The sequence below is a fragment of the Zeus faber genome (assembly GCF_960531495.2).
Source record: "Zeus faber genome assembly, chromosome: 21".
In the NCBI taxonomy this organism is placed as follows: Eukaryota; Metazoa; Chordata; class Actinopteri; order Zeiformes; family Zeidae; genus Zeus; species Zeus faber.
This window is the reverse complement of record NC_137208.1, coordinates 17,753,040-17,778,094: the sequence shown is the minus strand read 5'-3', so window position 1 is coordinate 17,778,094 and position 25,055 is coordinate 17,753,040. Positions and strand designations below refer to the sequence as shown.

Here is a 25,055-nt window from a genome sequence, read left to right as displayed (position 1 = left end):
TATTGTGTATTGTAAAAACAAATGCAACAGCAAACTTGGAGTTAGCTATTGCTTTATAGTCCCATCAAAGCTTTGCTCATTTACATGTCTTGCCTCTTTTGGTGATATGAATCCCTCAAAATCCTGTTTTGAGCCAATCGCAGCTCTTATTCTTTGTTTGCATGCCTTCTGATGTCACTTTCCAGACAGCCAATTTCAGCCTTCATAGTTGAACACCCTCCCCTCTTTTGGAGAAGGACGTTGCTGTAGTTTTCCATTCCAGATGGCTCAGAAGAGCTGACTCTGCAGTCCTTGGCTGTGCGACCTTGAAAAATGCAACATCTAATTTTCTGTATTGTGGAAGGCTTTGGCTCCCTCTGCTGGTCTCAGGATGTACTAGACTTTGGCTCCCTCTGCTGGTAAGCGTGGTGAACTAGAGTTTGGCTCCATCTGCTGGTTTAGCATGATGTACATTTAATATTATAATTTAAGTAACTTCTGTATATCATAATATTTCTGGATCATGTTTAGTGTAAAATTGATATTTGTTAATCTATTCTCGAGTAGATCTCTTATTATTCTGATTATGATTACAAGGGGTCCAGTCCTTGGGGTTGGACCCCATTAGACCCCAATTCCAAATTTCCCAATTCTTCAATCACAAACAAAAGAGTAGCTGAACATGTTTGAGTCAAACATGTCTTTTTTTGTTTGCAAAATAAAGTAGAGTGGAAATTTTAGAGGAATGATGACAAGACAGGTCAGATAATTGTTTCATTGAAAAATTGGCCAAAACATCTGGACAAAGCAACAAAACAAAATATAATAGTATTTATAAAGATCCCACCACATGTGGGTCAATATTTTTTAGTAAAAAAAAACAAGGCAATCTTTAGGAAAAAAAATCAATTTACAACGTAAACAAAGTTGTAAAATAAAACAATATTTGTGGACATCGCCTGATGTGTTATCTTTTTAGAAAAAAAAACAAGGCCATCTTCAGGAAAGTAATTTCATAAAGACAACTGACATTTATTAGTTTTTATTACAAAAACAAGGCCATCTCGAGAAAGGTAAATAAATCAATGATTCACCTTCATGTTCTGTTTTGACCACTTTTTCATCTTTGGTCATATCAGTATCACCATATTGTTGTTGGTGTAGCTGAGACTGAAGTAGCCACCTGTAACAAATTGTCGCTGGACGGCTGTAATATCTGTCATTAAGTTGGTAATTTTGTATTTTACCAAGTAATGGTGCATGACAGACATTGTAATAGTGACTGTAACATCCAGGTTATGTTCAACTGCATCATTTTTGCCATTTGTGCCACTCATTGTCGTAGTTGTATTTATCATTGAGCTGGAATCTATTGCAATCTTGGCAAGTGTGGTCTTCACACTTGATGCATACATGTTTGTTTTTCAAAGTAGTGGATGTTATTATGCTCGCTATTTCTGATGGTTCCTCCTGGAGTTTCATGTCAGTTTCATTATTTGCGACATCTACATCTAATCTCGGTAGAATGATTGTGTTCTTCGTACTTGTAAGATACACACAGTCGTCCAGATGACGTGTCATCAGCATCTTCACTGTGTACGATTGGACCTTTGTCACATGTTTAATTTGGTCTTCCCAAGGGCTGAGCTTCATTCCCATCATCATGTCACCAACGTAGCATTCCAGTAATTCCCTGTTTTCTCCACGAACATTCACTATTTTGGTTGCCAATGCGGTGTCCATAAGTTTGACATGGATTTCTCTGACCTTAAAGACATATCATTGATATTTACAGTTTTCCCGCAACACATACAGTTGGACTTTAATTATAATTAAGTGCATTATTTATGCGGTCTGAAAATGCCTCTTTGTGGTCCCTGGGCTTCAACTTCCTTCAATGTCAATTGTAATTTGAACTTGGAGATTTATGCATAAACAATTAACACAATTTGTATATACAAATATACAAAATTTGTTTATTTGTATATTTTATTTGTATAATTGTTTTATTATTTTTATGATTATTCTATTTTATTTTTTATTATAATTGTATTGTATTTGTTTAGAAATCATTCACTTAAATAAGATGTATCCTTCTGCAATGTATTTTAAAGTTTGTAGTCTTGTAGTCATTAGTCATTATATTGGTATAACAAAAATAAACACAAACTGAAATATACAACGTAAACAGTAACTAGATCACCTTCTTCCTAACTATAAATAATATGTTAACTTATGTAAGCTCTTGTTAACGTTTTGCTGGATATTTCATTATGAACTTTGTCCTTTCCAAATATATTTGATTTGCTACATACTGTATTCAAACACAGCCTTCTATATTTTTCCATTTTCACACGTGATGACTTCATAATGACTTTCATTGACATGTTTCAGGTAAATTGCTGTTTCTAATTTAAATTGTGATTTTGATGCAAAGTACTTCAACCACTTCTTATGTATTTATATACATGCATACTTATGTATGTATAATATGTGAAAATATGTATACCAAGTACATCTGCCGCTGCCTGTATTTCCACCTCAGTAGCCCAACTTCCAACACATTTCATATGCGATACTTGCAAATAATTTTCCACAGATGACTGCTCATGTCTTTGATTATTAACCTATTTGCCTAAGTTTTCCTTCATGTGTTTAACAACAGTACGTCTGATCTTTTTTGGATTCTGCTCGTTTTCACTTATTGCAAATGATAGTGCCCTAAAGAAGCAGTTACCATCAGCCACAATAGCTTTTGTTTTACAAGGCTCACCCATTACGGTTGCTTTATGTATGTCAATATTATCATTGAATGGTAGATATTTCATTTTAAGAACATTTATTTTCTTTGAAATATTATCAAAGGGAGGAAGTGAAAATTTATATCGTAATAAAAAAAATCGGATTATAATAATATCAGTTGCATTGAAATTTGTTTGTTAGATGTGAAGAATTAGTAGAACCATCTTGTTTTTTAGCTGTGTGTGTTGTTAGCTTTTGTTCAAATTATCATTTATTGGTATAGTTGTTTCATTACAGATGCTGCTTTGACCTTGCTCTAGTTTATTGTACTGTACAAGGGACGCCCTTTATGGCCAGTAATGACATCTAATGATTTATTCCTTTTATTGTCAGAGGTCTTTGGTACATTTGTTGGCACAGATTATGATTTATCGTATTTATCTTGGAATTCTGTGAAATGGAATGATTGTTTTTGGTGTCTGTCTTTTGCGGACACTTTGTAGTTTTCATAAAATTTGTTCTGTTGTTGCCTGTCAATTATATCTGCGTGTAGACAAATATCTTGACTTTGACTGAATGAATGCACAGCATAACAGAGATGCCTATAGACAATATTGCAATACTACAATCCTTGCTTGATAATTGCACATGTATTGCCAGAAATTGTTTATAAGCACACATCATCATTTACTGTAGCACTGATCCCCGGATTGCTTTATCTTTTGGCATTGCTACATTGTAAAATGCAGGGTCTTAGTGATCAACACCAATACAGCCAGGAAACGCCTCAGCATTCATTATTTTAAATGTTGTATTTCAAAAAGTATGTTTTCTTGGCAGTTATGTCATTGCAATATAATCTCTTCCTGGAACATTATCTTTTATTGTACGAGAATAGTTCCTTTCACCAAAACATACTCTCAAGTACTTGTTGCCCATGTGCAAACATTCTTTATTTAGCTTATAAGTATTGCTGTAAAACCGATAGCGGCACACTGCTTTCTGGAAGCTCCAAACTGCATACTGTATCACCTTGACGGAATTAGCCTTTTATTTAATATGAGTGTCACAGTGGTGTGGGGGAGGGTCAGGTTTGCAACCACACCTGATCTGGATCCAGGTGATTGGGACCAGAGTGACTGCATACCTGTTGCTCGTTGGTCGGTCTAACAAGCAACTGGTAAAACCCCCCATCCCCACACACACTCAGGAGAGGAGCTTGTGTCATGACACATCTCGATCTGCTCCTGGCTAATTCCAGCTGGCCCTCTCTCTACAATAAACTGGTGTTTACAACCCCGTCTTCTGTGTCTCTGTGCCAGAGGGCCCTGAACACGCCACTTGGGTGGTGCAGGGTAGGTGAAACTGCCACAGTCACTAACCTCTAAGGATGGGTGTTCTGTCCACTCCCTCGTTATTGCCTTGGACTTCTGGCGAACATAAAAACATACAGACAACGCAATTATTTCATAAAAATAAAGACATGTTACTTTCACTGTTTAATTTATTATAGTGTGATAACATTGTTCTGACTGAACCACTAATTACACTGGAATAATTTTAGTATTAATGACTTAACTACAATTCAAGATGACATAACCAAATGATACAACTCAACCCGATATAGAACCAGATTACTTGTCTTTAATACAATCTTGTACTCATGGCAAGAAATATAGCTTTGACAATGAAATATGTTTATTGTAGAGTTCAACAACTACTATAAATGTATGTATTCACAGACTCACCATGATGTGTGTTTATTTCTGCTAATTAAGCAGTTTTGTTTTCACATTATTCTCTTCCTGACATCCATTTTTAATGCCTTTATCCAAAGCAGTAGTCTGTGCGTGGCTGTAAACCAGGGTTTTTCATTGCTATAACTCACCGTGATGCTGGTGTTATTACAGCCGTACTCTCAGAGGCTGATATGAGTCTCGGTGTCGATTTTCCAGACTGTGATACAAGGTCTGTACGGCGCTGAAACGGTCATCCACTGTGTTCTCGCTGTCAAGGGTGATGGGACTTGGTCGGGTCGCACTGAGGAAAACCTGTCGTGATCGAGGGTCGCTCCGAGCTGCCGTGTCCACTGCGAGGTTGGGGCGGAGGGACGCTGTTTTTTTGTTTTACATACATGTAGTGATTTTGAATTAAATTGTGTATAAATAATTAATTTTTCACATGTTTTTTCACATCATGATTTAAACTGAACAGAAGAAGAGGAGCATTCGGTGATGTAAGTGCACGGTGAGCATTTCTCGTATAGGTCACTGAATAGGTCACTCTTCTGCAGTTCAGTTTAAATATCGCCCATTAACAGTATTTTGGCAATTACATAATTTTTTAAATAGAAATGTTTATAATTTTCATCAGATAATAGTCAATATCATTTGACGATGGTATGGCGCTATTGGCACCCGGGGTCAGGATCACTCAACATCAAGAGCCTTTAAAAGTAAAAAAAAAAAATAAAAAAACAAGACCTCGATATTCCTATGTTAAACCACCAAGGCCATTCCATGTCTCCAGGGTGCGTTCCAGTGGGTGTAGTAGTTGTTGTTGGTGGGAACGCTGCCCCCCACTGGGCTGCAGCTACAACTGAAACCTGTACTGTCCAACTCCAAAAAACCTTCATCTGTTCTGATTTGTAAAACTCCACTAACATTTGTCATTTGAGTGTGTTGGTAGGATCTGAAGGGAAGGCTTTGTGAAGGGGCCCCAATTTACAGGCAGGTCTCCACAGTGACAACTCTATTTCCAAGTCTCTCTGTCTTTCTCTTTCCCAGTATTTCAGTGTGTGCACGAGTGGCAATCCGATCGGACAACCTAGAGACTAAAAAAGATGAATCGGGACCCATGTCCTATTTGGTTGCCATGGCAACACAGGAAGATTTTTTTGGAACAAGATTACTTTATTCCCAAAGGAGAAGTCCAGCCACTCAAATCTGTCACCGTCTGCAGCGAGGTTCCACCACTTATCCGTGATGTGTGTGTTGGTGCGTGTGTGCGCGTCTACGCCGAACACGTGAATCACATGCTAATCGTGCTCCATGCACATGCACGTACATTATACAAAAAAACAGCCCTCGAGGGTAAACATCATCATCTGATCTCCTCCACAGTGGAAAGATGGCGGACGGTTTGTGTCGGGGTGTGTGTGTGTGTGTGTGTGTGTGTGTGTGTGCGTGTGTGCGCGTGTGCGCGCGCGGGCGTGGGGGGGGGGGTTTGTTGTTGTTGTCGACTCAACGTCAACATGGCATCAACACGCCGTCCAATCATCTGTCCGTCACAGCTAAAGCTCGAGTAGCTGGAGGCTCTCGAAGAACGTCCACGGGAATGTGCACAATTCAATCGGACGCCGGGGATCGGACGATGCCGTTGGAGACCGCTCTGAAGTCAGACTAGGCTTTAGATATCGGTGTTGTGAGCTGTCAACCCCGAAATGTTATCTTTTTGAAGGATGAGCTACAACAGGTCAGACGTTGAGTTTCGAGCGGCAATCCATAAGATTCCCCATAAGAAGTCCCAGAATTCCATTCTAAACTGCGACAACGTTGTGGATGTTTTTGTGTTTTTGTGAATGTTCATCTATATCGACGGTTTGCTGACCACGTGCTACGCTGCTCTATGAAATCCACCACGGCTGCATTTCACTTCTTGCCCGTGGCAGACACCGCCACCAACAGTAGAAACAACATATACAGGAGGACATGCATAGCACAAATACATAGAAAGGCTGTTTCTGAGAAAGTACCAGCTAAATGAAGTATCAAACATATTTGTTCAACAAAAAACTCTTACCGATATCCACTTGAAGTTTAGCGGTTCGAAAAGTCAAGAAGGCGGCTTGAAGATGGCACTTAGGGCGGCACTTCGGAGGCGGAGGAGTCAAGGCCCACAATATTGGTTGACGGACGGGGAAACGGATGCTACGATTGGACGGAGCTCACAGACGAAGAGCGCTTGAAGCCGGAACTCGGGTCAAAATATGGGTTTGTAGCGCCACTTCAAATAGAGCGTCTTTTTTTAGGATAATGGGTTAGGGGGGGGGGGGTTGGAGGAGATAGTCAAAATTCCATTTCCAGAGAGAGCGGAGAGAGACTTTGGTCAATAGCTGCTGTGTGACATCAGGGCCAAACAAAATGTTTGTCCTCAAGAAATATCTGTTCGGAAATACTAGACGATGTAAATTCGATGAGTACATGGTTTCGTTGTTTTCCGAAAGGCGCTTATGTTGATACGCGCGTATGACGCCTGTCATTGCACATCAGTCGTGTCCGCGGAAACCGCCGAGGGGAGTGAAACTGTGGAATCTGTTTCCTCGCTCAATTATATCCCCGGGTGAATGCCATGCCTTTGAAAAGTGTCATTAGTTGATTTGACTCGGCCTGTGTACTGTGTTGGCTCCTCATTGACTTTTACAAGGCCTTTCACAAAGGGCAGCGTGACGTGTGGTCCCCTCCGGGGGCGTCCGCCAGAAGAGCGCACGTGAGGCCGCCGAGCGCCGTCTCCACGCCCAAAACAAACCACTTCATATCCAACTCGAATATCTCAAAAGCAATTGGCTTCCATTTGTAAGCCAAAAAAAAATGTGGTGCTGGAAACATCAACTACCATCAACTGCCACTCGCGGTATTTCTATTAAAAAATACTATTTTTTAAGTGTACCCCCAAAATATATTTTTAAGGATGATGTATGTCTTGTTTAAAGTGGAAATTCATCAAATGGTCTGCATTACATGACAATGTCATAGAATTAGTCATAGACATAGAGTCATAGAACTTTTTTAATATCCGGTTTAACCTTGTACTTTTATTGTTGACGTTCAACCATATCTACAGTTTTACTGACAACAACCAGCTAGGCTGGTGGCGGACCCCGCCACCAACAATAGAAACAGAATAATGAAGGAGCACAAGCAGAACCTGAATACATTGAATGGCTGTTTCTTATACAGTCCCAGCTAAAGAAAAGGGATTTAAATTCAAATAAAATCTTACAGATTTGCACAGTAAGAGGCAGTTGCACAAGTATGCCTCTTCTCCTGTCATTCCACCCATGTCGGTCCACTCCTTCCTCGCATCCTTCCTTCCATTTTTGGGGGCGGTGGAGAGCCGCCTCCTCTCTCCGTCAGATCCAGGAAAGAGACTGAGGCGAGCGACATCATCAAACTCTCCCATAATGAAATATAGTCTCCTTCCGCGGCCAGATAAGACCCGTTTCCCCTTCTCATCACCCCCACCGCTGGCTTATCGGCCCCCGCTGGATTGAAACGCACCTTGGAAGCAGATGTGACCTTACACGAGCCCTGAATGCATTCTGGGAATATTAATATGTCGAGCAAAGGACAGGTTCTCGGCTGGTTGGTGGTTGGTGGTTCCGCAAAAGACAAGGGATTGTATTCAATCCCAAAGGGTCACAAGTGAATTACAACCAGTGTTTTTCAACTGCTGTGCCTGGAGAGCTCACCAGGTGTCCCTTGAAAATGTGTCAAATTCCACTGAAAAGACATAAACAATGGAAACTGGCTCTCGCGTTCATTCATCGAATCCGTCTGTCCTGGCAGAATAGTAGCTCTGTATACATCAGTCTGATGAATTGTGGCGACGGAAGGTTTCCAGCGGCTCTTTCTGGAGATTCGGTTCTTCATCCGTTATTCAGTAAAACACGGAGCCGCTCAATTTTCCGACTCCTCGTTCGTTCGGTTCAGTCGGTGAAACGCACTGTGAGCGAGGGAGGACTTCCTGGACGATGAACGAGAGGAGGAAGAGTCAGTCTCGGCTCTGAGCGATGAGAGGAATTCTCGCGGGAATCGTTTGATTCTGTCGAAATCTTTCATTTTGGTGGAATGCAAAAGTGTAAGTCACATTTATGAATTATGCCAAATAGCTACAACTTCTTGGCCATGGACGAGTCCTGAGTAATTATTCTCGTTTGTGACTCTCTCCTTCACTGGCTTGCCCACTCTTTTGCTGGATTGACTCCGGACTCCAGAGTCGTCGTAGTATGGTTTGCGAGTCTTGCATCAATAACTATTGCAGGTCGTAATAATAAGCACAGTTCTACTAGTTTAGGATGTTTTTGGGGTAAACAGGACAGTGGTACAGTGCTATTGGATTATCAAATTATTATATATAATTATTATTATTAGTGTGCCATGGCAGATGAAGGGTTGGGAAACACTGATTTTAGACATTAGCACGGACACCATTGTTAGGTGATGCTACCATAAAAATATTATTTCTCATCAAATACCAAATGAATTAATTTTAAAGTAAAAAGTATTTGCTTGGCATTTGGTTGAATTAACATTGACATGTGTACAGAGTTTCACTTTTTTTGTTGGTTCACGGTGAACTTGTCGGAGGCCTGGAACTAACTTATATTTTCTATATTTTGAAGTAAAAACAATTCACACAACCTTGAAAATGTCCATTAAAAGTTTGTCAAGGAAAAATAAAAATAAAAAAATGCCGCCACATAAAATCGCATCCAATCGTATCGCGTGTAAAGAGAAAAGAAACGGGGCGAGAAGGCTCATTTCAAAAGGTCAGGGACTTAATGAGGTCGGTGAGCGGAATGACAAAGAGGGCAAAGAATTCAAAAAGCTCATACTCCAGCTATGACTCAAACTAATGACTCCTACCAACATGTCAGACACGGGGCTGAAGACTTGGTCGGTGACGGGAGGTTCGCAGGGTAGGTCACCGCCACGTTTAACCGAATGTTACGAGCGGCTAATTACACCACGCTTTGTGGAAGATACACATAAAGAAGACCGAGGCCCCTTGTTTTGGCCCATAACCCCCCTTTTAGGTGCTAAAACTCCCATGAATTGTGAAGTGTGACAAATTTCCTTTTTGATTATTATGTTGGAGCCAGCATTGCTAATTGGCTGCGTTATAATTCAGATTTACACCGTTTTTAGCAACAGATTTAGGCTAAATGAGATGAAAACTCACGTTACTGGTCATTGCATATTTGACAACGGATTAAGGTGAATTTAACACAGAGCATGGAGGGAGCGCGAAATGAATTATATAAAAACTATCAATTTGAACAACATTGGTTATATATAAAATGTATACATAGCATTAGGTAACTTTCATGTGAATTTGCCTACTTTTACTATAGAGCATCCAAATGAATCATATAGAAATAATGATATTCTCAGAAATGTCCCTCGAGACATCTTCAAGCAACACAACGTTGGGACCGCAATCCAGAGGTTGAGAGCGTCCGGCCTCACAAGTTTATAGGAAAACCAAACCAACGGGTATTATGGGATAGACCTTCCGGCGGTCTCCCAGGGCTGTGAGAGGCCGCTCCATCGAAATTCAGCCGACGTTGAGGAAGTCCCCGAAGTCCCCCGAGTAATCGCCAGCACCGCGTGTGCATTGTTGTGCGTCACCAGATCCAGCCACAGCAGCCGAGTCCCGCCACCGTCGCATTGCATAAGCGACCCAGCGCTGCAGTTTTATCACATCTAACTAGCCTTAATGAACGGAGGCGCATGGACCGAGAAGAGAAATAATCAAACTTTTATTAAATGACTTTGTCTTCTGTACATGCATAATGGAATGGGGGGGTGGGTCCAAATATGAGTAAATGTGTCAACTGATCTAAAAATGTAATAATTTTCTTGGAAAGAGTGGTGGAAAGCCCTAGGTGGAATGCAGAGATGAAAACACAGGTGAAGGGACTATGCCTTTCCCCAGGTAAGCCCTTCCCCCTTTAGTTAAACCAAAAGAAATGCAATTTTCAAACAATATTTTCCTTCAGTTGATTTGGTTTTCATAAACAAATGCAAAGCTGCGGTGTACTCCACACACACTTCTAAATGTCTATTAACACAAGGAAAAAATTGTAAACACATGAATTACAAGATTCATTAAAAAAAAAAAAAAGAAAGATCCACATAGTGTATAATATAGATTTACTCCCCCCATAAAAAAAAATAAAAATACAGCTGTTGGGCATTATGAAGTTGCAATACCAAAGATTCAACTTTTAATATTTCCTCGCTTTCGTTCTCTCGATTTATCCCGGAGACACAATAGATGCAGTTTGGATTCAAGTGTACCGAAAAAAATATCTCACTGGACTTATAAGCGCAAAACTGAGTGCAAACTGTAGAAACTAGAAGATAAAAGGTCTCTAAAGTGTCAAACTGGAAGGCTTTACGCCCACTTTGGCCGATGGTAGCGAAGGTGGTAAATTTTGTCGAAATGATATGTTGAGACGTTGACTCCTTCGTACGGTACGGCGTGGTTACAGGATGGAATTTGACAGTGGGACAGTCCTCACCTGATATTGTAGATTTGTAATGGTGGACAGGTGAAGAACACTCTACAACTGAAAAATTGGTGCTGGTTAATGCATTGTATACATTCATTTCACTTCTGTTTTTGACTATTTATCCCTTGATTAAAAATGAACTAAAGAGCCCTATGTACAATACATTTACATTAAATACACCATTCGTGTGGAAAACGGTGGCCCTTATTAAAATATAACCACCGGCTCCGGCTCAGCCAGATGTTTCCAGAAGCCTTTTAAGACCTTGAAGGCCACGAGGGCTCCTCTGCTTTACAGTTTCTCCTTCGATATAGTACCGCGGAGAGAAAGACGGTATCGTGGGCGTAAAAACGGCTACGCTGGTGGACTGGTCGAGAGGGGTGGAAGGGTAGGGCTGAGATGGTCCTCCCAGAGGTGGAGATGTCAGGAACTTCATTGGGGGGACTGGACTGGTTCAAGGATGTTCTACCTGGTGAGTTGTCCCACCACCTTCAGCAGAGTCTTGTTCTCCTGCTTGAGCTGCTCGTTCTCGTCCTCGATGTCGTCGAGGTCCTAAGGAGGGAAAACATGACCATGTAAGCTGTCGTTTTGGGCCAATGAGGCTAGGATGGGCAGTGATTAAGAGGGTACAGATGTAATTTCAGTCTTGACTTAAAAATGTCAAAGGAGCAAGCTTTTCTGACAAATGCAGGGAATGTGTTCCAAAGTGATGTTTTGTTGACTTTAGGGATGACCAAAGTGCATGATGGGGTTCATGGATTATGAGTCCAACGGGGCACACTTTAAAACCTTCAAAATAAAAAATTATAATCTCCTTTTCGAAAAATGCTGGACCCATCCTTTAAGGCTTTATAGATTCAGAGCAGAATTTTAATCTGCTATAACTCATATTGACAGCCAGCGTAGGGAAGCCAGAATGGGGGTTTAAGTCAAACTTATTTTTCGTTAAGTCAGGTGACATTTCGAACAAGGCCCAGACATCGTGTCGCTCAATTAGATGGGGCAGAAAAGGGACATTACAACAACAAAGACGGGAAGAGACAAATGCATGTATCACGGTTTCAGCAAAATTGAGTAACGCGGCATAGATGAGGAGGAGTTGGAATCATCAGCATACAGTAGCATCAGCAAATGTTAACATCATAGTTACAAATAATATGAGATGAAATAGTAATGGGCCAAGGACAGATCCCTGGTGCACACCAAAATTAATTTTAAATGTCATGGACTATACTATGAGTTCTACTTGGAACAAAATTATGAGAGCGCAGACACTATAAAACCAATCATTTTCAGGACAACAAGTTACATATAATTTTGTTTCAAAATAGCTGTCCAATCAAAAGCTGTTCGGTTGGCACATCAAAACCAAATCTTGTCGGCCAAAGGTACTGGCACTGAGGGTCCGGAAAAACTAAGAGTGATGAATATTCAAGACGCTGCCCCTGTACCTTTGAGGACCCGGTCAGGCGTGAGAGCATGTCTGAAAGTATGAATCATGGCTTACTTGATGTCAGTTCTCTGAGAGCCACAAATTAAACATTAACAGCTTAAATTAGCTGCAAATGAGAGCGCCCCTTCGCCGTGACAGCGCTGTCTAATCAAAGTGACACCGCTCAATTTCATGTTTCTTTCTTCGATGGCTGTGTTGCTCGGGAACAAACCCGATGAACAATAGTCAAAGTAGGGAAGTCAGCGGTGCAAAGACACGGCGTAACCTCCATAAATTATGCTGTCAGTTGCATAGAAACAGAAAGCGTTGAAAGAAATGATTACACTGGGCCGAAATGATCTGCTCCGTGGATGTCATACAACATAGAAGGCCTCCTTGTTTGTTCCATCCACTTTTCAAAAGTAAAAAAAAAAACAAAAAAAAACACCCAAATAACTTTCATGATCAGATTAAATATCTTGTCTGTAGCTGGATGTGCCGGCGGCTATCTATCTGCAGTATGTTCTCTGAGCAGAAAGCCTTTCTCTCTTCAAAAGGGATATCAACAGGGAGAGACATGGGACAAGGGGTTCAAAATTATCTTTGCTTTCTCTGCCAAATAACCCCCTCCTGTGAGCCCGAGTTCAATCTTCCTCTGCCGAGACGCCAGGCTGGATCAGCCCTTATCTCCTAAATTTACCCGGTAGACCTCGCTGAGGCTCGCACAGGGATATTTCTGATGGCTACGCCATCGTCTTATTATGAGCAACTTTTCTGTCCCTGAAATACCATTGATTCTCTTGTAACCCCAAGGTTACATGTCATGTTTTCATATAAATTGCGCATGAAGTATGCCAATGACAAAAACCACAGGGAGAAGTAGTAGCACGCTAATCGGATCCCCAGAGCTGTTAAGTAATAACTGGCCATTACATGTGAGTCAGCGGGGCTTTGGATCATCTTGTCAGGGGAGAACTCTCTTCTCAGAGAGCCGGAGACAGAAAAGGCTTTTAGATCTTTCAGAGTTTTGCCTTAAGAGATGCTGAAAACAGAATTGCGTTTTAATGTCCTCCACTGTGGCCCAGAAAAGTGGGAGGGATCAAGGCTGCAAGATGCGAATGGATTGTTGACATGTCTAGATTGCGAGGCCGTGAGGAAGGCAGGAGGGTCGTGAATTATTCGGGCGGCTAATGTGTGAAGGACAATAACATAACATGAGTGTCCCTGTCTTCTGACCTCTGACCCCAGTGCAAGGAGGAAACATTACTTACGGGCTAAGGGCAAACCAACAACACAGATGAGATGAAGATAATGAGGCTGAGGTCAAATGAGCTGAAGCTTTGAAGAGAATGTAATATACATGTGCACAAACCAGAAAAAATAACGCAAAAACAAACCTAGGAAACCGAAAATAAAATTGACAGAAGACTTCAATATTATTCTTCAACTTTCATATGCTGTTCAGCTACTGTACTGGTCAACGATTCTAAATTGGCAATCTCTACAACTATAAAAACTATTGATCACAGATTTCTAGTCTAATGTTCAGAGAATGCCAAATCACAAATAGAATCTAGGTTACTATAGGGATCAACAGTTATTCCATAGTGGTGTAGAGTTCCTACGGAGTCTTTCTGCCCCTAAAATGTGTCACAGGCTCCATGACATTAAAACCATCTCTAGACTATTGGTCTGGTGTGGTATGTTTGAGTCCAACAATATTGATAAAATGGGAAATAAATTTGGGGCCTGCACATCGCTGCCGGTTACAAATGAGAAAGCCTTTTAGCGAGATGCATCTGGGAGATGAGTGTGTTGCTCCAAAGTGGAGGGTGATTACAATCTCTGCTGATCCCAGAAGTGAGCCGACAATATTGAGCTGATTGCAGGGAGAGGACGAGGCGGTAATTTGGTCATAGTTTTTACCGGGTTCCCAGGCTTGGCCAGATACAACTCTACTTGGCCTTGTAAACAGACCCACTTCTATTATGGACCATTCTGAAACAGTCAAGATCGCTTAATTTGCCCGTTTTTGTCAAAGGTGTGTTAGAGGAAATACAATAAAACTGAACACGTGAAATTTGAGGAAACATTGCTGTATCACACTCTAAACCAGCCGTTGGAAAAGCAACTCACTCTGTTAAGCAAGTCAATCTCCTCCTTCAGCTTCCCAATCAGGTCGTCTTTGTCCTGGTGGGCTTTGAGCAGCCTGGCGTTTTCCTGACACTCCCTCGCCAGCTCCTACAATCACACAAATGCACACGCAAACAGGGAGGGATTTGTAAAAATGTGCAGACAGGAACAAGGCAGAGAAAAATAAAAGCCACAATCAATGGATTTGCTCAAGTTTTAACAGAAGTAGCGAAGCCTCTGTTTGGTAGGGCCAACACCTAACAGTACTGTGGCGGACCAAGCCGCAGCTGCAGACGGCAGCATGGCTCCCTTTCCCGCGGCCGTCATGCTGCCTCGAATCAGCCAGATCGGCGCCCACGTGGCGCTAATTGGTCCGATTCGGGGCAGGGAGCTTTCTTAATGTTTGTCTGTCTTGCAGAGGGGATCGGCGCAAGGGCTCGTCAGTCGACCTGGATCCATTCCTCCTGCCCACGAAAAAATTAATCTTTATTATTTATACTTGTGTCCAGCAGGGCTTTTTGTTCAACTTCATCATAAAAAGCTCTCGCCATGTTGGCCAACCACAACCAGAAACCCCAACCAGAAGGACCAGCGGAGGAAGTCCCGCTCCTCCTTTCAGGGAGGAGCGGGACTTCCTCCGCTGCCAGCTGGAACACGTCCTCGTCAGCGTGAGCTCCCGGGAGCCCCCCGCGCCTGATTGCTGGTCCGCCGCCAACCAGGAGCCGGCCAGAGAACCAGACCCGCGTCCGACCCCAGGACCCACCTGGGAATCGCCGGGTCCCTAGCTTGTCCCGGCTCCCCGGAGGGGAACAGCCAGGTCTCCGTTGCACCTACGGGTGTCGGGAGACGCCCCTTTTCTTTCCTGCACGCTCCCCATCGGCCGGCCAGGGGAGGGCGGATGTCTACCAGCCGGGTCTTGCGGTGCCGCGGAATGCTGTCTCCCCTTCCCATCCCCTGTCTGTCTCCTGTCAGCTCCCAGTGCAGCGCCGCGCCGCCGCGGTACAGGGAGCCATGCAGCCGTCTGCAGCCGTGGCTTGACCACGCCCCTTGGTCCGCCACAAGTACGGACTTGCGTATCATTATTTAAGAGTAGGAAGCTCACTGGCACAATAGGAGACTGAATTGGAAGGAAAGTTTAAATGTTATAGACTACATGCATGACGTGATAGAGTGTGATGGTATTATGTCCCATTTATTGATCTTATCAACTAGATAATTCACTTGTACAGTTTGTGAAATCACATCAAAGCACTCATATGTGCGATACAGTTCTTCAAACCATCCGTCTGGTAAACACCATAACAAGTATTGGTGGGGGAGGAGGGAAATGGATTTACTCAGGTTTCAACAAAAATTGGTAGGAATACATCTACCAGACAGACCAGACTTTACTTTGCATACTTGATTATTCTGGCAGATACTGCAGCAAGAAGAGGAAAGAAAATGAAAAATGAAAGCCAAAAACGAAACAAAGATTGTTTTTTTTATGAAGTTTAATTTGAATATCTTTAAGTTTTAAGTTGAGAATGATAGCAGAGTCTCCCTATCATCTCTTACCCCTGCCCCCCAAGCAAGATATTTGAATCAAGTTACACAGTGGCTAGGGGCTAATTTATGCAAATTATTGGTCACAGATCTTTGGCAGGAATCCACATCTATAGCTCACTTGTTTTGTACGATGATTCCATTTTTGGAGTAAGGGACAAACTGTTCCAACATGTTATACAGGTTTCACCCTACTTGTCAGACCTAGTGGGACCCTTTGGATGACAAAACTGAAAAAAATATTTGTAAAAGGGTGACTCAAATCACAAATGTTTGAAATCAAAGATTGTGTAGCATCAGACAATCTCTGTGGATGTGGCTAAAATCCCCGTTGGATACAGTAGTTGGCACTTGAATTCTGCTCCAAGAAGACGGGAACTCAGTAAATTATTTTGTCAATGAAAACGCCTTATTTAAACACTTAAATGCACAGATTTTTGACAATGCAGTGTTTTTCCAAACACAATTTAGGGGACATATCAGTGAGTACACAAATAGTTTTGAATAATTTTAAGTACTCTAAGTAACCTGTCGGTGGTTTATGCCCTTGTTAGGTTTTTTTCTTTTTTTTTTCTAACCTTCTCCAACTTATGAATGAGGAAAAGAAAGAGACAAGTGGGATGGCACAAAAAATATGAATATTAGGTTCGCCCTGCGATGAAAAACGCCAAAGAATTAGAGTTTTCCAGCACGGCTTTATTTGTACTTCGGATAGCCGTGTGGTTGTTTCCATGGCAACGAATCTAGCAGGGAGAAGATGTAAAGGATAAAGAGGCCTTTGTTCCAAAGTAAGCTACCTTGAATCTCCAGCCCACTGGGAACTTTATTCATCTTTTTGGCTATGGCGGCCAGACTGTACGCTGTTAAGTCTCAAGAACTCTCTCTCTCTGGGAATGTAGGGCAAACAACTCTCATGAATAACGTACATATCAATAAAAATACAAGTCTGAAAAGGGATATTATTGGCTTTTCTGAGTTTGTTTTTTCCATGGTGGAGGTTACAGCAGACTTCTTCTTTCTATGTCTTTTTCACCGGGGTTCTGCATGACATTTGAGTCACAGTTGTTCTGTGGCAGCGAAGCGAAGGGTTGAGTATGTCACGATAAAGCTTCTCCACAGTAAAGGTCACCTCCTCCGAGAACATGGGGAAGGTTTTTCAGGGGGCCGGAGCCAAACCGGCCTCAAGGTGTCAGCTCAGAACTCAAACGGACATAGAGGAAATATTTCTTACTTTTCCCTCCACAGACAAATGCTTTTGAACCATCTAGACAGCGGCGGGGCCAGAGACCTCTGTGGGGGTAAGTTGTAGTAAGTAGTTTAACAGGAAAGTAGCAAGTGGACAGACATGTGAGAGATGCTGGTTTCTTTTTCCTCAAAGATTTTCAGAGAAGCGGTAGCTAAAGGCCAATTGCAGTAGTTTTTTCGACTTCAAGCTATTGATTAGATAAATGTTTCTCTACGGCAGTGTTTTTCAACCACTGTGCCAGTTGAGCTTGTCAGGTGTGCCGTGGACGTTTCTCAAATTCCGCTTGAAACGTTTTTTTTAATAGAGAAAAGTAGCTCTTGTGTTGCACGATCAAAATTCAAAGGCTGTACTACAGTAATTTATCAGTTCGGGCCAGAATAGCAGCTGTGTTCACCAGAACAAGTCCTGAGTTTCCTACTGAAAGTGAGAACTATTAGTAGGCCATAATAATAATAGCAGTTCAACATCTCTGTGACGTTTTGAGTGGTTAACAGGGTAGTAGTGTGCCGTGCTTATTTAATTGTAAAATGTGTGCCATGGCAGAATAAAAGGTATACTTCCACAGTCACTGCAATACATTTTCCATTTAAGCACCAACACTTTGAAATCTCAAACTCTCAGCTCTTGTTAAAACTTAACCTCTTCACACTCATTCCGTCCCGTTGCGGCTGGGTGACCCACAGCCTTTTGAGGACAAGTCTATTAAGCAAATCAGCAATCGCTATAAGAAAAGCCTCCACCTCAAAACTCCATTTGAGTGGTGGTTAGTTTACTTTTTCTCTCCACTACAGACACTAGCCAGCAGCCTGACGTCACCATGCTTTAGCAACACTGGTTTCCACCGTGTTGCTAAAGCATGATTAATTTAATCAAAGGACACCTATTTTCCTCTTGGAGATAACCTGAGCGGGGCATGAAATTGGCTGGAAGTGGCCTTTGAGGTTGTAATTTTGAGCCAGTTTTAGTCTTAGCTTTAGCAAGGTTGTATATACAGTAGCTGCTTTCTTTGGGTCAAGCTTTTGAAAGACTTTGTGATTCAGACTTTGTGATTTTGGCCTGATTTTGTGAGCGACAAACGTGTGGTGTGAACTGCTCACATTGCGATGCCACTGCACGCCGATGGCTCGCAAATGCCGGCGAGATATCAAGCAGGTTTAATATCCATTTGTGTTGGGGTCGACTCGGGAGTGCCCCAATGAGCTACAGACAATGACGGCAGACACGGAGTGAAGGGGAGGAGTCCAGACGGGCATACGGTACGGCGCACGCTATAGTGTCATTTCCGCTGTCACTTCTCACCTGTGTTTTCATGACAAAACGTAGTTTGGAGACCCGACAAGACTTGTCTCCGATTCCTCCTGGTGAAAAACCTTGTAACGCGTGACCCCCTGTAGCTGATAAGTCATGCAGTGTGAAATCTTAAAGACTTCAAGATTCCTGATCAGTACAGCGATCTGACGACTTTTGAAAGTCGCGTAGCGTGTCCGTGGCATATCCCTCCCTGAAATAGGGTGGATTTTTTAACTGCGGTGTGAGGAACTTACCTTCTCCAGCTCCTCCATCCTCCGCTCCAGGCTTCCGGAGCCCGAGGAGGCGCTGCCGTCCCTGCCGTGACGAGTGTGTCGATGTCTGCTGTTACCTGCCACCTCCTCCTCAGCAGAGCCAGGCCCGGAAGAGCTGCGCACGCACACACACACACACACAGACACACACACACACACACACACACACACACACACACACACACACACAGACACACACACACAGATGCAGGAAATGAAAAAAAAAAAACACTTATTTGAGAGAAAAAGCATTGAAAGACATTGCTTTAAAGTAGCTTTTGGCATTGTCTCTACCCAGGCGGTGCATAAAATAACGCATCATTCAGGAAGGTGAGAACGTGTGACTTGCAAGGAGCTGGGTGACGCTCAAAACCATGATGTTCGGAGACCTTAGTCATGCCCGCCTGCTGAAATGTCATCGGCGTGATGTTAGCTCTCAAAAAAAAAACACTTTGATAAACGTCTTCCCCCTCACTGTTTCAATGAGGGAAAACATGATTACACCCCCTCGCTGTTTATTTCAATAATGGCAGCGGTTTTGAAACAAAGGTTGGAAAATGACGCAAAAAGGATTTAGATTAAGACATCATTTACATGTGAAAACCTCAAAGTGAGCTTTGAGTGAGTGCTGTTGGTTTCCCATATGCCATTAGCACCTTCAGAGACCCTATTTTGGAAACAAAAATGTGTTTAGTAGGCGAGAAACACTCACCGTATCTCCTATGTACATGAGGGATTATGGGGCGGCAGAGCAGAACACTTGTGTTCGAATTTATTTTCTGACGCACTTTATTTCAATAATTATGAATATGAACCCTCCTCTGCTTCTTTTTTTAACTAATGGATTGTGCCAGGTTCATAAATCTCCCAGGGAATCCAATTATTGGAGAGCCCGCAGGCTCCACTATATCGTCTGTCGGCAAATTTTGGAGAAGGACGAGTTCAAACGCATGGGAAGGCTGACGGTCTTGATGAAAAGACAAAATACAACTCCATCGTGAGCCAGCGGCGCCCTCAAGTCCTCCCAGCTAAATAGGAAAGGTGACAATACAGCGGCAGTAGATGGTTGGATAGGAAAATAAACACACCACTTCGACGTCACCGGGTGAGATGATTTAATAGATTTTAACAAAATAGGGCGGCTGTAACAAAACTCGGCCATTATGCTTTCATCTGGTGGGGCTCGGGAGTTTTCTTCTGCACCTTGACATTTATTGAATCGATGGCTGGGTTTATACTGTGGCTCCTTTTTAAGCTCTAACCATCGCTGTGCCCACTGCTATCTGATAAAAGCGAGAAAAAGAGTGCTTCATACTCCCGTCGGTGACACTCGCTTGTGCCGAGATAAAGAGAGGGTTTCACATCTGGGTTCTTCAAGGCTATTCATCCTCTATAGCCACGGCACACTTGCAAACACTCACACAAAAATTGGCCTCCTACACTCACACAGAGTGACCATTCTGTCCCAAATAGAGTCTCGGACAAAAAAGAAACAATTAAAAAGAAAAACATGTTTTTGTATGGGATTTAAGTGCATTTGATTTAGGCTCACAGAGGAGTCCTAACAGCCGTGCCCTCTGTGCTGAATAGCACACTGCAAGCCCATTAGCGCCCCGCGGCGAAGGATCTGGGTGTGAGGGGTTCTGAGCCAGTCATCTGTCCCGGGGGGGACCTCAGCAGGTGGGAAGGGCTCAGCGGAGACACCAGAGCTTTCTGGAAAATGCTCGTCTACTTGGTAAACAGTCAATGTTGAAATAGTAGCTTGCGACTTAAAACGCCCGACCGACTACATCCACATAGCAATAGCAATGTGGGGTGGGGGGGTTTGTTCATACCTAGACCAGTATTCAGCTGGCGGCCAGGGGGCCAAATGTGGCCCACGCAATACTGTAGATTGGCCCCTTTGAATTAATAAGTAATGCGCAAAGAATAAATAAGCAATAAACAAACACATCAACCAATCCCAATTTGTTTACTCACATTCTGTAAAACCACTTTAACTTCTTCTAAATAGTCTGGCATATTACATATGTGCTGTTTGGCTGGTACGAGACAGATGTGGGAAAACCTATTATTGATAAATTGGCAAAGCTAAAAAAGTTTTCTTGTTCATAGTTGGATTAATATACATACATATATAATATACATTAATATAACATAAAACCATATAAGAGAATAAAATCCCCAAATACAGTTATAGGATTCGAATTAGTTTGTGTTCTTTTTCATCTTTCTTTAAGTAGCCCCACTGTTTCATCAACAGTGTTTGGGGGATTTTTAGCAAGCTTTAAGCTGGTACCAAGTTGAAAATCTGGTCCCCAACAGAATGCATTTGAGGTTAATAAAGTACAAGAAGCAGGGAGAGAACGCGAGGGATACAGAAAGGTTGGAGTCTCAGAAGACCCTGGGCCATCTTGTGTGGGCTGTCTGCTCAAAGTGTGTCCGGGCCAGCCAGTCCAAACAGCAGCATAATTACACGGCCAGATTGCGGGTGTCAGCTGCGGAACTTGGCCGCCCGATTGGCAGCAGCTTCAGAAATTCGGTAGCCGTTGTCTCCGTCTCAAATACCCCAAATAAATATGTAGAAAAGGGAGATTTTTAATGAACTTATCACTCACTTGGAAAAGCAAGCGTGAGCTGCAAGCTGCCTTGCTATATGTGCTTATCTTATAATTAATCGGGAATGCTAAATTAATGGTAATCTGCAATGTAACCCAGCGGCCCATTGCACTCGGGTGTCCTTGAGATTAGATTTTCAATTAGAACAAAATTAATTATAACTATTCAATTAAACTGTTTCCGCAGGTTTCCACTATAAAAATTGCTGAACTGATTTCAGCTATGACTTAAGAAGGTGTGGCAATTTGCAGAGCGAGTTGTTGTGTATTAAAATCATCTAATGACCAAACAGAATCATTATCTTCGGTTTTCCTTTTCGACCTTCCCCAGGAAGAGGCACTTATTTGCCTGATTGGGAAATCCAGGCAATCACCACAGCAACGACATACTACAAATTTAGCATTTTGACTGCGGACCTTCACATAGAACATGGTTTTCAGTATAGGGCATAATCCTTTGCTGATGATAGCACTGTGTTCATCATCACCAAACAGAACGACAGCCTAGGTAAACACTTAAAAGTCTTTACCTCTCGAAAGGTGACCAGTGGCAAGACAAACCAGAGTAAAAAAATAATCAATAGGAACACAGTCAAGCGGGGGAAACGCATTGGACAACTTTAGATGAGATGTGCTCTTACCAGTTAATGGCTCAAACAGCTACTACTCTGACCTCGTCTTTGCTTTTCAACTTAACAGCTCGATTGGTTTGTGACGCCATGTGATAGAACAAGGACTCTCACCTCTTGTGACGACTGCTCCCGGATCTCTGAGTCTCCTGCAAAAACAATAGAAAGAACAGGCATGAGAAAAGGAAATCGAAAGGAAGCAGCCCTGCCAACAACAATGACTTCAAGGATCTGAACGACAAGGCTGATGCTTGGGTGAAGTGTTCGACTGAATTGATGATGGATGATGAAGCTACGTCTTGAGAATTGCACCTCAAGACACTGTCCTCCAGCGTTAATCCCTAAAATAAGTGTATATGAGATTAAATCACACACACGCACGCACGCACGCACGCACACACACACACACACACACACACACACACACACACACACACACACACACACACACACACACACACACACACACACACACACACACACACACACACACACACACACACACACACACACACACACACACACACCTATCAGCCGCTAATAAACCACTGACAAGTGAAGTGAATAACATGGATTATCTTGTTACAATGGCCCCTGTCAAGGAGTGGGATATATTAGTAAGCAAGTGAACAGTCAGTTGTTGAAGTTCATGTGTTGAAAGCAGGAAAAATGAGAAAGAGTAAGGATCGAGCAACTTGTATACATACATACATATATATACATCCATATACCTATATACAAACATACAAATATTTATACATATATACAAACATACAAATATATAAACAAATTTACATACATTCATACATACATATATACAGTATATATACACACATACATATATACACATATTCATACATACACACACATATATATATACACACATACCTATATACATGCATACATACATATACACATATACATGCATATATACATATATACATGCACACGCATATACATACATGCATACATATACACATTCTGTATATACATATACACATACTGTATATACATATACACATATTTATATATATGTGTATATACAGTATATGTGTTTATATATATATATACACATATTCTTATATACATATACACATAGTTATATATATATGTGTATATACAGTATATGTGATATATATATATATATATATATGTGATATATATATATATATATATATATATATATATATATATATACACACACACACACACACACACACACACACACACACACACACACACACACACACACACACACACACACACACACACATATACAGTTTACATACACAGACATACATAAACATATACATGTATAAACATACTGTATACACATAAATACATATACACAGTATATACATATACACACATATAAACACACACACACACACACACACACACAATATACACACATATATAATATACACAAGCCCACACGCAAACACTAAATCCACAGTGAAAAAGAAATCCATCAGTGGTAGCATTTAGAAGGAGCCTGCAGGTGGAGTGTGAACTCTCATAGCGTGACTGCTAAACTGATAGATAAGGTTTGGTGCTTTTAATAGCTCAGCCCGGGTGCCATTGCCTCCAGTGTTGAAAGACAATCTTGTTACATAACGCGTGGTGCGTGTTTGTCATCTTTTCCCATTACCGCATGATCTGAAAGGTTGCACAGATCTATGCTGCAGCGAAAAACCCTTTTGGCAAAACCGTGTTCTCCGTCGGGGGAAAATAGATGATTTCTTCGACACAGACACTGTGAGATAAATACTCATCTCCCCCCTTTTCCGAAGGTCTTGTGTAGCGGAGGATCACAGACGTTATTTTTGTTGTTTATTGTTTAGGTTTATATTTTTTATCCATTTTCTATCTTATTTGTTTTGTACATTTTTCGGATAATTGCATATTGTCAATTCTTTTCTATTTTTTTGGGGTATTATTTTATTATTATTGCCTATTTTTTTTTCTTTTTATCTATCTACTGTATATTATTACATTAGTACCATTTCTCAAGATCACATTTTTGTTATTTAGCTTTGCACAAAAAGGCTACATTTCTGGCCGGATTGGATTAACAAAAAATGTTATAATCTTGAGTCCTGAGTGTGGTTATATCACACTATATGGAGGACTGGTGGTAAAATTATAGGCAAAAACGGGAGCTTCCCTCTGGCTGCACCGAGTCTATAGCCTTATTAAGGATTAGGGCTTAGTGGGGACGGTCAATGTCTCACATCACTGTCCCCGAGAAGAAAAATTAAAAAAAAGAGAAAGAGTTGGAGGAGGGTGGCCATGATTGAATACATGGTGACAGGGCTGAAGGCACGGTGGATTTCACACCTGGAAAAAAGAGAGCACAGAGAAATTGAGGGAGGAACACTGTCGACCCAATATTTATTACGCTTGAAACCAAAATGGAGTTTTCTATTTTGATCACAAAGCAGCTCTATTTTAGCTGTCAATACAGGGCTCTTTTCCCCCCTAAGAAAAAAAGAGTCAAAGTATTTACTCGATGGGTATAGGGCTTGGGAAAATGCTGTCTATATGTAAATGTTGTTTATTCTCTACAAATCTGGGGGGTGGGGGGTTCGGTGAGATAGGAGGCGGCCGAGGTTTGGACACACACCGCCTGACCAATGAAAAACAATTCCGCTGATGATATTGTATGGAATTAATCATGGCTTAAATGTCTCGTAAGAAATCTCTGCACGTCCCAAAACTGTAACATGAGGGTAAAGCTCATGACTGGACAACAGGGTCTGAAGGTGGAGTTTCATTGTAGGGTTTTTTTTGCCATGATAACAATTAACTTATATTTGACCGTTAAAAAGATTTTCCCAGACAGAGGACAGAGGGTTCAAAGTGCATTT

General features: G+C 41.8%; 1 protein-coding gene across 2 annotated transcripts in view; it reads right to left on the bottom strand.

Annotated features, from left to right (window-relative positions):
- Positions 1 to 10,287: 10,287 nt before the first annotated feature.
- pawr (PRKC, apoptosis, WT1, regulator) overlaps positions 10,288 to 25,055 on the bottom strand; it is a gene marked incomplete at its 5' end in the record, with an annotated part of 74,500 nt that continues 59,732 nt past the window's right edge. For both annotated transcript variants that reach the window (XM_080022562.1, XM_080022563.1), the window contains 4 exons: positions 10,288 to 11,572; positions 14,589 to 14,693; positions 18,921 to 19,053; positions 22,300 to 22,334. In XM_080022562.1, coding sequence (XP_079878688.1) covers positions 11,486 to 11,572; positions 14,589 to 14,693; positions 18,921 to 19,053; positions 22,300 to 22,334 — 360 coding nt within the window. In that variant the 3' untranslated portion in view covers positions 10,288 to 11,485. The remainder of the gene's footprint in view (positions 11,573 to 14,588; positions 14,694 to 18,920; positions 19,054 to 22,299; positions 22,335 to 25,055) is intronic.